Genomic DNA, 17,779 nt, shown 5'->3' on the forward strand with positions numbered 1-17,779 from the left:
ATTGTTATGTATAATATTCGTACGCGGTTATCATGTTTTTTGCCTACTATAAAAATTAAATTTTTCCATGTAGCCTTAATTTTCGTTAAATACCATTAAATTGTTCGAGTAATTTTGTATATTTAAGTTATATAGTTATATTTATGCTTCAGTTATAGCATAAAACTTAAACTATAATTAATAAAAAGCTTTACAAATTCACATAATGGAAAATGACCAGTTACCCTATAGAGCAGAATATGCTAAAAGTAATAGGTCTAAGTGTAAAGGTTGTAAAATTGGTATTGAAAAGGAACATTTGAGACTCGCTGTTATGGTTCAAGTATGTTATAATTAAAAATTATTGACCAAACATTGTATTTAAAGGGTTTGCTATAGTAATTAATGAAAACTGAAATACAGTAATTTATAAACTGAAACATAGTAGGATGGGCACACATTCATTTAGTTTTGGGAGAGTTGAAATAACTGAATTTTCTCTAAAAAGGTTAAACACTTTTTGATGAGTTTTTTAATTTAACAAATATGCAAAATTAAAATATTGGTTAAAAATAGTTAAAAAGTCATAGCACTTTAAATTTTGCATATAATGTTATTAAGCAGCATATATTCTATTACTCTTCAATCATATATTATATCAATACTCGTCCTAATGTAGTTTTTGAATGATTTATAAACGGTGAGGTTTCTAATTAAGAGTATCTATTATAAAGATTAAAATTTTGAACATTTTGATAAATTCTAAGTCTTCAGTTTTGCCTTAATTAAAATTTTTTCGGATTTATTTTTAAATGTACATATTTCAAATATTATTAGTTAGAACAAATTTTGGAGTCAACTTTGCCTCCCGACTCCACAAATTGACTTGAGTTTCTTGACACTCTTTTGGGATAGGCTCATGTCTTCAATTCCCTAGAAGAAAGAAAATCCAGCTTTCAAGAAAATCTTAAAAAAAAAACTAAAAAGGCTTAGAATTATTGTATAATTTTTCAATTGCATACTTTGATAATTTTTTTGTTATTAAAGTATATGAAAAATGCTAAAAAACCTATTGAGAAGAACATCTTAAGACATTTTATTTATTTCATAGATTAATTGGTCAAATATTTGAAATATATCTAAGCTTTATTAAATTAAATAATTTAAAAAAATAAAAGATCCATCCATTAAGTAAATTTTTTAAGAAAAGAAATTTGTTCAAAAAAAATTCTTTTAATAATATTAATTTTGTTTAAAATTACTTGTTTTACTAAAATAAATTAATATAATATTATGATTAATTAAAAATAAATTTATAGTCTCCTGTATTTGATGGAAAACAACCTAACTGGTATCATTTTAATTGTTTTTTTGCAAAACAACGTCCTAAGACCATTGATGATATTGCTCACATTGAGTCAATCAAATGGGATGATCAACAAAAAATTAAGACAAAAATAGGTAATATTTCATTATTTTAATAAATTACTATTACTTGTTAATTGTAACTCTTATTAATTTATGAAGAATCATTAGTTGGCACTGCTCAACCAGAAACAAAAAAAAAAAAGTCTTCGAAGAAAAAAACAAATCAAGATTTCAATGTAGAATATGCTGTATCAGGAAGAGCTGTATGCTGTGGATGTCAAGATAAAATTATTAAAGTATGAATTTCATAATTTGTTTTCTTTTATCCATTTATATTTCTTCCAGTGATTAGAATGTCAAATGTTTAGAATAATTATTGCAAACAGTAATATAGTATTTACTGTATATTACTGTTATTGTACTTTTCAATTTTTGGTATACAAGGTGATTAATTTATCATAAACCAATCAATTACTCATAAAATAAATACAATATTGGAAAAAAATTTTTTTATTTGTTTAGTTACATATAATTCTTGATTTATCAGATAATAATTACTTTTAAAATAATCCCTTATAACTTAAAGGGGTGTCAACTTTATTTTTTTAAATGGCAACATACATATATTTAACTAACTCTTAAAATAGGAAATAATTTAAATAAGAAAATGATTGGTCAATAACAACTTTTGGAAGTTATTCTCTTGTTTATACTTAGACAATAGAAAGAGTATGGCTATAAATGTTTAGCTATAAAAATAACAGCACCCAGTCTTTACTTTAAATTGTTAATTACTTCTTCAATACTGTTCCAAAAGATGTTATCGAATAGTCATTTTCTTCATTAAATCATCATATAACAAATAAGCTAGTTAATTATGCATGTTTCCATTTAAAAAATTTGTTGAAATTAAAATTAAAATTTAGTGTAATCATTTATTTTACTGCTAAGTAAAACATCTATAATTTATGCTGATGTAGTATTACAAAATAGCAGGTTGCTATGGGAATTTTTTTTTTCTTATGCAACTGTCATTGCATCGTATTTACTGTCTTATATTATATTTTTTGTCTATTTTTCTTTTATTAAATTAAATTGTTATTATACTTTTGCTTAAACAATCTTCTTCTTCTTCTTCCTCACCTTAATCCCAACTACTTAGGGTCATCCACCCTTATCCTAAACTTCCACTTGACACAATCTACTTTTACTTAAACAATAGTTAAATATTATTTTTAACTCCTTCCTTTCAATAAAATTAAAGTTCACACCCTTATAAGGTTATAATTATAAGAATTAACATTAAAAGTATTTCATGATGGACAAATTGAAAAAAATATTGTAATAAAAAAATTATCAAAATTATTTTTATTTTTTATCAATTAAGTAGGACATGATAAATGAATTATCTTATTAATCTCAAAAAATAAATATGCAAAATGATTATTCTAATATTTATTTATTTTTTGTTTTTTTATTTTGAAAATGATATAGTCCAACATAGTAACATGTTGAACATAAAGCAACAACTACATTATTTTTGTGAATATTTATAAGTTGACTAGAAAAGAAAATCTTATATTGTTGTAATAATTATATTTTTGTGATTTTCATCAAATTATTTAAAATAATTAAATATTCATTTAAAATAATGTTTGAAATATTTATTAGAATGATATAAGAGTTGGTAAAATGGATTATGATAGTGAAGAAGCTCGCCGATTTGGTGGTATTAATAGATGGCATCATTTAGAATGTTTTGTAAAATTAAGAAATGAGTTGGAATTTATGGGTTTTGGTAGTTCATTATCTGGTTATGCGACATTAAATGCTGAAGACAGAAATCAGATTAAAAATCTATTACCATGTTTAACCAATCAAAACTCTAAGTAAGATATATATTTTTTTTGTGTGCTGAATAATTTTTAATTAGTTATTAAAAATGTTTAGATCCAATAATGTAGATCAAGTTGATGGACCAGGTCCTAGTAAAAAAATGAAAATGGATAATGAAAAAACTGAGATAATAAAAAAACAGAACAATTTGATATTTAAATACAGAGATTATTTGAAAACAATTAACAGGAAGATTTTAAAAGAACTTTTAGAATTCAATAATCAAGAAATTCCCGATTCAAATATTGCAGCAGTAAGTTTATAGTTTTAAGTATTAGCTTAAAATAGGCATATTGCACATACACTAGTACAAGCTGAAACCCAATTGTACTATTAAGAAAATATTTATAAACTTCTGTAAAATTTGTATAACATTTTGGCTAATAACCCAAATAGATTATGTCGTAATATTAAAAAAATTTTAAAGAAATAGTTTGTTTAATAAAATTTTGATTTCCTCTTTAAATTAACCAGTTAAATACAAAAATGATAAATTGATTATAAGGTTATAATAAATATGGTTAGGTTGGAATTGATAATGCTTTTTACATTTATGCCATCATTAAGTATTGGATATAAGATAATAAATAAAATAAGAGGCTTATTAGTGGGATGATTAATTCCATTAGAACATTTATATGTGCATTTTTATTTATTTGGGGTAGTAGAGAAAAATTGTATTATATATGCCTCATTAGAACAAAAGCCTAACAGTACCAATGTAGTTATTACTATAATAGTATTAATTTTGTGTTAACCCATATGAAAAAATAATTGTGAGTTAAAGATACACTTAGAGAGATCCTTAGTAGTTAAAAATGCTGAACATTTTTTGTGTGTGTGAAAAAATAAGTACTTAAAAATTTTATTTAATTTTTAACTAATTGTTACTGGTTAATGGTAACTGAAAAAAACTACAACTAGTTATAAACAGTTAACATTTATTTTCTTAATTTTCTAAAAAAACATCAATTGACTATTAAAAAACCAGTAACCAGTACTGTCTACTAATTTTAAGTAAAATATAGTTTTATAATATATTTTTTTAACGGTTTCAAGTCCTTATATAAAGTGGAAACTAAAATATCAAAATCAGCTATTTTCAACAATATTAATTTTTCTTACACAAATTGAAAGAATTTTTTTCAAATTGTTATACTAATAGTTTTAATAAGATAAAATTATATTAATATATCGTTAAACAAAATTGATCCAGTAGGAGCAGTATATTTAGACTCTATCTTTTTCTAAAGGCTAAGGTTTTGTCATAGCTTTACATCCTAGAAAATTAAGTGCAGTAGTTTCCTGTTGCCATCTGCACTGGGAACATGGTGTTTTTTCGACACCGTAGAAGCACACGCATGGTCACTCATCTGTTCACCTATGCTGGTAGGCACGGCTTAACACTAGAGTTTTGTCAACAACTAGTGTGACCACCGCACCACACCACGCCTCTATATTTAGACTTTAATGCAAACAAATTTTACAATTAATACCTCTTAAGCTATGCATGGAAGGTAAAAAATGTTTAGCAAATATGACATTTAATAATCAACAACTACTTATCGTTTTTTTCCTATGTAATTTTCATATAAAATAGATTATATTTATGTAATTTCTTTATGTTTTACAAGAAATGTTAAAATTTTGGATTTCTGTTTTTATTTCTTTGTTATTATTCGAATTTATTCATATGACTCTTTTTTGAAGAAAAAAAAAGGATAATTATTTATATTAATTTATTATTAAAATTCATTTTATTATATTTTAAGATATATGATAGATTGTCAGATGCAATGGCTTTTGGAGTATTACTATCTTGTGATGAATGTAAAGGTCAACTTGTTTTTAAAACTGGTGTTGGTTATCAATGTTTAGGGTATAAAAATGAATGGTTAAAATGTGAAAAAATTTTCCTTGATCCACCTCGCACTATATTTCAAATTCCACCACATATTCTTGAAAATGATGAATTTTTGTGAGTATATTAAAATTAGTATTGTATATAAAGCATATGTATAATTATATACTAGATATTTTTCGCAGAAATAATTATAAATGTAAAATTCAAAAAAGGATATTTATAGAAAATCAAAAATCATCAGTTTCAGTACCTACACCAAATGAAAAAGGCTTGTAAGTAATATTTAATAATTTACAATTTAAGATAAAATGAATAAAAATTAAACTTAAGCAATATGATTTTAAATGGAATTATAAAATCTAATTAGAATTAAATTTTTTTACAACTATTTAAAATATAATAGTAAACATTTATTTAAATCAAAATGATAATTCACATTATTACAAAAATTGTATAATTAAATAATAAGATCAAATGAATTATAGTCTAAAGCAATATAAAATGGCTTTAAAAAACTGATATAGAATAAACTGGTGAAATGACAACCATATTCAATTTATTGGTATTTTAAGAAAAACTTAAAATTATTTTTATTAATTAATAGAAAATTTGAAAAATTACCAACAAATAAACTCAGATTTTCTTTCATCATTGTAATAGAATCTTATAAATAAAAAAAAGAACATGTAGTTACTAATAAAAACAAATTATTTAATTTAGGGTTAAAGTTACTCGTATTTTACCATTAAGAAATATGGAGTTTACAAGTATCCATAAAGGCGCAGAGTTGAAAACTTTAAAGCTTAAAGTGCCCAAATATGGTGGTACATTGATATCTCAGTGTACTGATACGATAGCTGCAGTTTTTGCCAATACAGGTTAAAGACAAAATATATAATAAATAATTTTAGTTATATTATAAATATATAGGTTTATACGAGGTGTGATAAAAAAATACCCGCACTGTGTCATTAATATCTATATCAATTAAAATAACAAAATCCAATAATTTCATTCATTATAGTAACTTCTAAAGAGAATTTGAGAGTTAATTTGAAATCGATAACAATATTTATTTTTATTTTATGGCATTTTTACAAAAACATGTTTCAATTATACGTTAATTTTCAAAAATGGAAGCAATTGAAAAACAATGTGTGTTGCTTAAAATTTTGTTTTACATTAGGGTAAAGTATAGTAAAACTTTTGAAGCAAGCTTTTGGAGATGATGTTGTCTCGGACAACATGTTTTAAGTGGTTTAAACGGTCGGATTGCATCACAATAACACTCCGGCTCACAGCTCATTGCTCATTCATCAGTTCTCAGCAAAAAATCGGACTCCAGTAGTTCCACAACCACCATACTCACCCAACCTGGCCCCATGCGACTTTTTTGTTTCTGAAGTTAAAATTTACACTCAAAGAACATTGTTTTCAAACAATTGATGACATAAAACAAAATACGAAAATCAATCTAAAGGAAATTCCAATTAGTGCCTACCAGGAATGTTTTCAAAAGTGGTAAAGAAGATGGCAGTGGTGTATTGCTTTCCAGGGAGCAAATATCTGGGTATTTTTTCACACCTCGTACAATATTTAATTTACTTAATGTAATTTTTATATGTTTCTCTAAAAAATTCATCAGTCATAATAAATTTAAATGTAGCTCAATTAATTTTTATTAACTGTAAAATAATAATTAAAATGATTACTTTTACTAATTGTTTTTAGAAAGTATTGGTAAAAAAAGTGTTAAAATAAAAGAAGCTCAAGAAAAAGACATACAAGTAATTGATCCAAATGAATTTTTTGATGCTATTGAAAAAGGTGGTGATGCAATAGATTTAATAAAAAAACAAAACTTAGCTCCTTGGGGTGGAGATGTATGTTAAGTATTATATTTTATCTTAAATTTTATGGGTATTTTGTTTGTACCTATGTGTAAAATTCCGGTAGATAAAAAAAAGAGTCGAAAAAAGACTAAAAGAATTAGAAGCTGCTTATGGAAAAAGTGGCCAAAAAAGTAAATCAATAAGCAAAAGCATGTATGAAAAAAGTGTTCCTACCAGTGTCAAATTAACATTAAAAGATGGTATAGCTGTAGAACCGCAGTCAGAACTACAACATAAAGCTCATGTATACAAACATAATAATGAAGTTTGGAATGCAAATTTATGTTTATCTGATGTACAAACTGGTAAAAATTCTTATTATAAGTTGCAATTACTACAATCAGACAACAAAAATAGGTAAAAAAATATGTTTAAAAACTTCAATTTTAATTTTAATAATTGAATAGATTTAGTGTTTAACATATTTTTACTTGTATCATTGAGTCTGTTAGCCATGTTTTTTCTAGTCATTTAAGCAACAACTTATAATATAATCACAGTTATTCTCATATAGCTTTTTCTAGTATATTTTTTACTTTTTTTTTATAACTTGGTGTATTTTTCTTAAATTTTATAAGTAATTTATGTTTTATTTAAATTATGTACTATATATTTACAATACATTATGAATAAAACCAATATAAAATAATAAAATTTATAAACATTTAATATTTGAAGTGTTGATTTTTAAGATTTTATTAGTTTAAAATAATTTTTAAAATCTATTATTTTTTACAATATTTTCAAAAATTACTGTATAATATTGTAAAAAACTTTATTGTTTGATAAGTAAAATTAGCAACAATTCAAATGGTTACACATTATTTTTAGGTTTTGGTTGTTTCGTTCTTGGGGTAGAATTGGTACAACTATTGGAGGCTTTAAAACTACAGAATTTGATTTATTAGAAGATGCAAAAAAAGAATTTGAATTTTATTATGAAGACCAGACTGGTAATATTTGGAAAAATAAAAATAATTTTGTCAAAAAACCTGGTAAAAAAATACCTGTTGATACTAATTATGGCCAAGTAAGTCAGTAAAATAGATTCATTTTTTATCCTTAAAAGTGTGTCATATTATATCATTTTTACTTTCTTATTTTTATGTTTATTAATATATTTTAGTAAATTCATTTTAAATTAAAACAAATTAAATAATTTTTTTAAAAAAAATAAATTGTAAATAATTAAGATTGTAAGCATAAGTCTTTATAGTTATTGAACTGATTGACCTAAATCTTTTTTTTTTTTATTAATATTAATTGGCAATTAGGATGAAACAAAATCTTTAGATGTTGTTAGTGAATTACAAAGCAAACTTCCTGAACCTGTTCAAAAGCTGATTCGTTTATTATTTGATGTAGAATCAATGAAAAAAGCTATGTATGAATTTGAGGTGATAAATTTTTATTTGTGTAATTTTATTGTAACATAATACTATTTATGAACATTTTAGCTTGATTTACAAAAAATGCCTCTTGGAAAATTAAGTAAAAAACAATTGCAACTTGCTTACTCTACATTGACAGAGTTAAATGATATAATGAATTCTATTGAAGAATCAAATATAAAAGGAAAAATCATTGAAACAACTAATCGATTTTACACTTTAATACCTCATGATTTCGGTATTAAAAATCCTCCATTAATTGATTCTAAAGAAATCATAAATGTAAGTTATTCTATACATTTTAATAATAATACTTACTATATTTGTTAAAACTATATATTATGCAGTTATATTATTATAACATTATGATGAGGCTACTAAAATCTAAATAATTTTTAAATATTATGTATATAATGATTACTTGGTTACACCCAAAATAAATACAATACTGGAAAAAAACTATGATTTCTTTAAGTTACCTAAATTTCTTGTTTATCAGCTAATAACTACTTTTTATAATCATCTCCTTTAGTTTATAGTGATGTCAATTTTATTTTTTCAAATGACAAATAAAAAATAAACAGAAAATAATATAATAAAAAAAATGACTAACTGATTTAAACTTTTGGACATGTAGTTAGGAAGTTATTCTCATTTTCATACCTTGGCGGGATGAAAAATAAGGCAGGATAATTCTTAGTGTTAGGAATAGAATCATCTAATCCTCGCCTGCAATAATTAATCTAAATTGTTAATAACTTCTAAATTACTGTAATTAGATTATTTTCTATAGTTAATTCTTTTCTTCTTCTTCCTCGCCTTATTCCCAACTACTTGGGGTCGGCCACCCTTATCCTTTACTTCCACTTGACACGATCTTACTTTTATATAATATTTTTTATTCAGTATTTTTTCAAAATACTCTCCACTTTTTTTTCACATCATCATCACTTGAGAGTACCTTATTATCAACACTTTTTATACACCTTATATGATGATGATCTTTAGACCTTTTCTCTCTTATCTTTGCAAGTCTATAGATTTCTTTCTCACCTTCCTTTGTTCCTAGCCTTTCATACAACTCATCATACCTCTTAAAATTCGCCTTACTTATTGCACACTTGGCTTCTTTGCACAACCGTTTATACTCCATCCAATATTCTCTCTTTTTGCCATACTTTGAATTACTTTTTCTTACTTTCAACAATTATTTTAATGTCCTCATCCCACCACTGGGTTTGCTTGTTTCCTGGCATTTACTCCTACTCTCACCAACAATCTCCTTTGCAGTATTTTTTACACAACTAGTAAATCTATTCCACACATCATTTATGTCTCCCTCAACATTCCACACATTTCCTATTTTATAAATTAGTTATAAATATATATATATATATATATGTTGCCATTTAAAAAATAAAATTGACACCCCTTTAAGTTGTAAGAGATGATTCTAAAAAATAATTATTAGTTGATAAATCATGAAATATGATTTATTATATGATTATTCAACTAAAAGAAATCAAAAATTATTTTTCTAATATTGTATTTATTTTGCGAGTGATCAAGTGGTTTATGATAAACTTTGTATGTACTTAACTACAGACTAAAATAGTTATAATCAGCTATTGAATGATTAATAAAAATTTATAATTATGGAATTTTTTTTTATAACTAACTAAACATATAGGCTAAGTTAGAAATGATAAATAGTTTAATGGAAATTCAAATTGCATATAATATGATGGATGACAATAGTCATGATAATACTACAGTTCATCCTCTTGACACACATTATATAAAACTTAATTGTGCTATAGAAGTAAGTATCTTTACGTGTATTACTACTATTAATAATAGCAAAATTGAATTACTTTTTCAAAAATGAATAAACATATAAAATCATTTTACTTGTATTCAGTAATTCCTTAAAACAAAAAAAAAGTGATTTACTTACTTAATTTTGAATTGTCTATATATTGGATTATACATTATATTAGTTATTTAAATGATAAAATTAATTATTACTCAATTCTTCAAATCAATAAATTTTTTCAATTTTTAGGTATTAAATTCTAAAATGAATGAGTTTGCTATGATTGAAAAGTATATAATAAATACTCACGCTGATACACATTCCTCATACTCTTTAGAAATTAAAGATGTTTTTAAAGTGATTAGAACAGGCGAAGAAAAACGTTACAAACCATTTAAGAAATTGCATAATCGAAAAATATTGTGGCATGGATCTCGAATAACAAATTTTGCAGCTATACTGTCTCAAGTAAAGTTATTACAAATAAAATACTTAAACAAATTTTTAGGTTATTTAACCATTAGTTTGATTTCAACACTATAGGCTTCTATTTGTTCATTACATATATTATGATAAAATTTTATTTACATGTATGATTTAATCATGCATTTTTCAACTTTTTAATAAAAAAATTAAATTATTTATGCATATTGTTGCATATACTGCAACAGTATGTATTTCAAAATAAATTTAAAAAATGAGATTTTTATCAATAATGATAAAATAACTTTTTCTGAACATTTTTCTTCTACAAATTTTTTTGTGATACTCATAGTTCTATTGATAGTTATGGAAATAATATCTCCTTTTGTATTAAAACTTACATTAGTAACATTTTTTTTTTAATCATCCTAAAAACTTAAAAAATTGAGATCTAGTTGTTAATTTTTTAATTTATTATTACATTTAATGTATAAATTGTCATTTAAAAAATTAAGCTTGTATATTTAATTGAGTTTAGCAGTAGATTGTAAATTTTATATTAATGGTAATTAAATTAAATTTCATATATTTTATCATATTGTATAGGGCTTACGAATTGCACCAAAAGAAGCTCCTGTAACTGGTTATATGTTTGGTAAAGGTATATATTTTGCTGATATGGTATCAAAATCTGCTAATTATTGTATGGCAACTCACGGAAACAATAGTGGTTTACTGTTACTATGTGAGGTAGCTCTTGGTAATATGTAAGTGAATTTAATATTAATATTGTGTTGATGTTAATCAAATGTTTTTCAAAGGGTTGAACATAAAAAAAGTCATTATATTGAAAAATTGCCACCTGGAAAACATAGTTGTAAAGGAATTGGTAGAACTATGCCAAATCCTTCCGAATCATTATTTATTGATGATAAAGTTGAAGTTCCATTAGGAAAACCAATTCCTTCTGATGTTGATGACACAGTACTTCTTTATAATGAGTATCCTTTATAAACATTAATAACATATAGTGTAAAAAAATCTATCACTTCTTTTTTAAAGTTTAAAGAAAGAATTTTTTCCTTAACATTTTTTTTTATGGAATTGATTATTAATTTAATAGTAAAATTACATGAATAACATTCTATGCATTACTTAGAAAATTGTTTACTCATTAGTATTTTCAATATTGATAGTAATATAGTGTAGATATTATACTGTCAAATGGGTCAACATGAAGTGGTGGTTTAATTTAGGCTAGTTAAATATCTATTATCATTTGAGTCTTATTAATATAAAACACCAGTAAAATGTTTTCATTTATTATTGACAAAAAACTAAATATTTGTTTACAAAAATTAAGTTATGAAATCAATAAAATATTTAACTACCCCAAGTTGACTCATTGATCATTATTTTTATTTTCCATGTAGAAAAAAATGTTAAGAAATTTTCATTTTCAAATTACTTGAAAAATTTTAGTTAACTTTAATAAATATCCCATTAAATTATTAAAAACATTTCAGTTTGATCATTATTAGGGTTAAATTTTTTATGTGGGGACATTTTCACCTCTACTTATATCATGTGCATCCCAGCGACAAGCCCTACAAAATTTAATTTTGAATTATGAATGTGATATCTATTACAATATAATTGAAGAACATTATTTATTTATATGCATAAAAATTAAAAAAAAATTATCTTAACTAGCTTGTTTTCAGATTCATTGTGTATGATATATCTCAAGTTAAAATTCAATACTTGATCAAAGTAGACTTTAAATTTAACTATTAGTTTAAAGTGATAATATTTTTTTTTGTTATTTTATAATAACAACTAATTTTAAATACTTAAAATATGGAGTAATACTTTTTTTCATCACCTAATGTTTTTTTTTTAATAGTAATCTTATGAGTTATTATTTGTTAGTTTTGATATAATAAACATATTTTCCTACAAATATTTAAATTTATTTTTAATTATCTTTAAATTTAATAAAATATAACTGATAATATGTATTTTGCTGTTTAAGAGTCTTCACACTGTATATGTTTATCATTTGTTACCTTATTGAAAATTGCTGCCTTTAGGAGGATGGTCATTAAAAATGTATTGCATTTTAGCAATTATATATTATATGTGTAGATATGGAGTTGTTGGCAATGCCACTTTATCATAATTTTCGTATGACTAATAAAATATGAATAAATAATATTTATGTTCTCAAGAAATAGAAAACATATTTATTTAAATATATAATATGTACTGACATATTTAAAAATATAAAAAATCTCTTTTTGTTCTACTAATCCTTTATAATTATGGTTAATAAGGTTGGAAAAAATAAAAGTTATTTTATTTNTTATAATTATGGTTAATAAGGTTGGAAAAAATAAAAGTTATTTTATTTTTAATTCATGTTGTATAACTTGAACTATTTATTTGGGTTGGAATACATCATCTTTATCATTTGAACACTAATTAGACTAGTGTTATCTTTTGACTGGCACATAATTTCACAAAGTCGCTAGCGATTTAACTGCCATAATTAAACACTAAAGTAATTTTATATAAAAAAATAAATTTATTTAAAAATAGATTATACAATAAATTATTTATCTTTATGAAACTTAATTTTTCTTATAATTGCTATAAAAAAAATCTTAGCCTATTTTACACACTATTAATTATAGATAAAAATTAGAAAACATGGAATCACAAAGTGTTTCTAATTAATACTTCTCTATTTTATATTTGTATTCATATTTATATTTATATTTTTTTATGAATTATCTTATACTATCAATGTATAAAACAATAAAAAAGATCTTTATATAAGATATATATACATATATATATATAAGGGTTTTTTTTAAGCTAACTTTTTCTTCTTCCTCGCCTTAATCTCAACTACTTGGGATCGGCCACCCTTATCCTAAACTTCCACTTGACACGATCTCCCACATCAGCTGTCCTCATATTGCATTCAATAGTATCCCTCCATCTCTATTTTGGTCTTCCTCTACCTCTTCTTCCTTCAACATTAATTTCTATAACTGTTCTTACAGCTTCCGATTGTTCTCTTCTCATAACATGACCCAATCATCTAAGTCTATTTTTTTACATCTTATCCACAATTGACGCTACACCTGTACTCCCTCTTATATGCTCGTTCCTTATTCTATCTTTTCTAGTCAGTCCATTCATCCATCTAAGCATTCTCATCTCTGCTACACTCATTCTCTGCTCTTATTTCTTATCAACCGCCAAACACTCTGAACCATACATCATCGCTGGCCTCATTACAGTCTTGTAGAATTTACCTCTTTGAAATTCTTTTATCACATAAGACGCCAGACACTTCTCTCCACTTCAACCACCCGCACTTAATTCTGTGTCTTACATCCTCGTCAATACCACCACTCTTTTGCACAATTGACCCTAAATACTTAAAATTCTCCACCTCTCCAATCACGTCCTCGCTTATTGTCACTGACCTCCTCATTTCACCTACCTCGTGTTCTCCTTTGTTAAACTCGTACTCTATATACTCTGTCTTACTTTTACTTTTTAAACTCTTTTCTTCAAAAGCTGATCTCCACACTTCTAGCCTTTGATTAATTTCCTCCCTATTTTCTCCTATTAACATTATATAGTCAGCAAACAAATCTATTCCTCCCACGCTTATATGTTATACAATGTTCTTCCCTCTTTCTAAAGTAAGTATTAACCACAGCAAGATAATACGATACTGCGAAATCCAGTATTATTTCTCCAGCCTCATTCTTTCCACTAGAACTATACTCTTTCATATCCTCTCCTCTCATTACCTACATGTCTATTCATATCTCCACCTATCACCGCGTTCTCATTACCAGGTACCCCTTGAATCACCGCGTTCTCATTGCCAGGTACCCCTTGAATCACCTCGTCCATCTCTGTCCAAAACTCTTCCTTGTCTATTTTAATCACATCCCACTTGTGGTGCATAGGCACTTATTAAATTCAGCACTTTTTCTTCGAATATCAATTTTACGACCATAATTCTGTCAATTTTCCTAGCTACTTCTACTACTCTACTTTTCATCTCCTCATCCATTACTATCCCTACACCATTCTTTGTACTAGACTTACCTGAGTATATTATTTTATAGCCTTCACCAATTTCCCTTGATTTCTCTCCTTTCCACTTAGTTTCCTGCACACAACAAATGTTAAGCCTAGAGTTAAGTGGCGATGTCCCTACACCGTTTACACTACAAGCGTTGGGTAGACCTGTACACATGACTGGTGAAATAGCTACCGCACAAGTTGTCCGGCTGGTATCAAACACTTTATTCCTTAGGCCTTCTTCGTTTTTAACTACCTCTCACCTGTTGTCACCGCGTACATCCGAGATGGGACATTTCGCTTAAGTTTTGTTCAGGACACTTCATACTATTTGAAAAAAATGTTTACGCCAGCTGTTGACCTGACGCAACCTCATTAGTCACCTCTCACAATTGGCAGAGGGGCAGTGGAAGTACAGGGAAATTAACTTAACTTAAAATCAAATAATTACTGATAACAGAAAGTTGGACTATCTATAATACTGTTTACACTGATGAAAAATTGCGCAATTTAACATAATTTATTAAGGAATAATATTTTTACATAAAATAAAATAAAATATTATTTTTATTACTAAAATTTAGATTTTTATCTTGTTTCATAAATAACATTTGAATGATCCAATGTGGTGTTAAGATATCAATACAATCTGTTATCTAATATTACTTTTATGTCAGAAACCATTACTTTATTTGCTCGATGCTAGTCACGCTTTTACCGCTCTATTGGTCGAACATGTCATGTATTAAAAAATAAATAGTATTTCTCTTAGATATTTTATTATTATATTGTTATTCCACTCATCGATACATCAATATGTGGCTCAGTCCTATAACTCGAATTTGATTTGTACTGATAATTCAGACGAGGCAAATTCTCAAGTTGCTCCCCTCAAATAACGCCACTGCATTTTAATGGCTTTTTTTTAACGCTTTATAAGCCCATTAAGGGCCGTAGCGACCTCCCCCAAAGGAGAAGGTTTCTTAACCATTGATACACCGCGACGGGTAGTTAGTCCGTCGCCAAAGAGAGGGATGGCGACTTCAATTACCGAACTGATCTCTCANTTAACGCTTTATAAGCCCATTAAGGGCCGTAGCGACCTCCCCCAAAGGAGAAGGTTTTTAACCATTGATACACCGCGACGGGTAGTTAGTCCGTCGCCAAAGAGAGGGATGGCGACTTCAATTACCGAACTGATCTCTCATTCGGCAAATGAAGCCACCCGTGACCAAGTTTTGAAACCGAGGCAATGCACGTCAAGCACTGCTGCGTTACCAACTTGGCCACATCGTCCCTCTATATTTTAATGGAATTAATATTTTAAAATATATGTCAAAAATTTGAACTTTTACTGGCGTCACTTTAGTACTAAAACTTAAACGAAAAAGATTAGGTTAAATTACAGTTCAAGATTTTTTTATTTCAGCACTTGAACTAGAATGAGTAAATAATGATTGGCGTAATAAGGGAAGAATATGGTGTCCAGAGGTAGTTTCTTCAACTACTAATAAGAATATAGATATTTTATAGGCAAAGATTTATTTCTCTTTTTAATAACCAGCAAAAAATGATCAGCAAATGTTTAATTGGTATAATACCAATGGTGTAGCGAAGGATAGGGCCTCCATTAACAACAATATTATTCATTTTTAAACTAAACTAAGCAAACAAAAATCATTCAAAATACGGAATTTTGTAGGTTTTTACTATGCCTACTCCCCTCATAATAAAATACTGGCTACGTAACTATTTTATATCTTTTGTTTTGATGCATAAAATAATTAGCTCCTCCTCTCCAAAAAGTCACATGTAATTTTATAAAAATATCATTTGATATGCGGTAAAATGATTTCATTAATTATCTCAAAATATGTTTCTTCCTTAACCTATTTATATAGTCCTACATAGTCCTAACCTAAATACACTTTTATTTGCATCTGCAGTATTTAAAATCATTCTTACGGTACTGAGCCATTTGGAGTTCCATATTTATTTGTAACTTGAATCTGTTTGATAAGAACTATGCTTTGTTACAATTTAAAGTTGTAAGAATTTAGAATACGTGGTTAATGGAGTTTATTTTGTACAGTTCAAGAAAAAAAATTTGCATGTTTTCATTGTTAATGAATATAGGTTTATATAATAACGCTCATTCAAGCCTCGTTTATATCATTTAATACATTACTGTAATTTGGTATGTGTTTAAAATTTCCCGCAAAAGTCGATTAACATAAAATTGTAAATTATTGGGGGTCACCCTCTATCTATAATTTGTGGACCTTTTTAAAAGTATTTTACTTAAATATGAAGTTCTGAGAAAAATATAAACAGAAAAGTGACATTTTAAAATTTTAAAACCAAACATCTGCTGTTAGATAAAAAGTCTTAGTTCAAATATAAAAAAAATCAAGACATTCATAACTACATCGATAAATTTATAAGGCAATTGACTATTAAAAGTCGAAAAAAAAAACAATTTTCTTATTTCAAAAAAGAATACATGCAAATTTAAACATATTGAGATCACCGACCTGCTACATCAGTGAAGGTCGATGTCGTTCCCTAAACTACGACAGTGACTTAAGGCGACCGCCAGTTGCACTGTTTCATTTTGTGCATTACGTAGTCGCATCTACAAGATACAGGAAACCGTTCAAAGAGAAATACTCTTTGTAATACACGACTAGCTGGTTGATAACTAACTGCATTGCACAATAAACAGTATCCAGCTAATAAATTATTAATACTTTTAAGTTTAAGATGAATTAACAAATATCTTGGTAAATTTAAAAAAAATCTGATTAGCTACAATTTTATATTGCAAAATGTACCTGTCGTATTACATATAGGGAACTTAAAATAAATGTATATTATACAATTACAACAATTCATTTTTCAAAATCAAGGGGATATTTCTATTAGATAAAATGAGTTGCGTTTAACAAATTATAGAAAAAGTCATCTAATACATTTAGATAAACCTAATAGAAGTTTAATTTAATATATATATATATATATATATGTCAGTATTTCC

The 17,779-nt window shown here is 26.0% G+C and overlaps 2 protein-coding genes across 3 annotated transcripts in view; one reads left to right on the plus strand and one right to left on the minus strand.

Moving 5' to 3' along the window:
• The window catches only part of LOC126894519 (V-type proton ATPase catalytic subunit A), a 256,069-nt gene that overhangs the window by 16,549 nt on the left and 221,741 nt on the right, over positions 1-17,779 (minus strand). The window lies entirely within an intron of this gene.
• Positions 20-12,594, plus strand: LOC126894513 (poly [ADP-ribose] polymerase). The gene is made up of 18 exons (XM_050665573.1): positions 20-322; positions 1,299-1,440; positions 1,507-1,643; positions 3,019-3,236; positions 3,298-3,496; positions 5,016-5,221; positions 5,290-5,379; positions 5,828-5,985; positions 6,839-6,990; positions 7,064-7,356; positions 7,831-8,029; positions 8,274-8,396; positions 8,457-8,672; positions 10,081-10,212; positions 10,456-10,674; positions 11,236-11,396; positions 11,451-11,630; positions 12,354-12,594. The coding sequence occupies exons 1-18, from the start codon at positions 206-208 to the stop codon at positions 12,424-12,426; spliced, it is 3,015 nt and encodes a 1,004-aa protein (XP_050521530.1). The 5' UTR covers positions 20-205; the 3' UTR covers positions 12,427-12,594.

The sequence above is a fragment of the Daktulosphaira vitifoliae genome, unplaced genomic scaffold, assembly GCF_025091365.1.
Source record: "Daktulosphaira vitifoliae isolate Bord-2020 unplaced genomic scaffold, ASM2509136v1 Scaffold_1, whole genome shotgun sequence".
Classification (NCBI taxonomy): Eukaryota; Metazoa; Arthropoda; class Insecta; order Hemiptera; family Phylloxeridae; genus Daktulosphaira; species Daktulosphaira vitifoliae.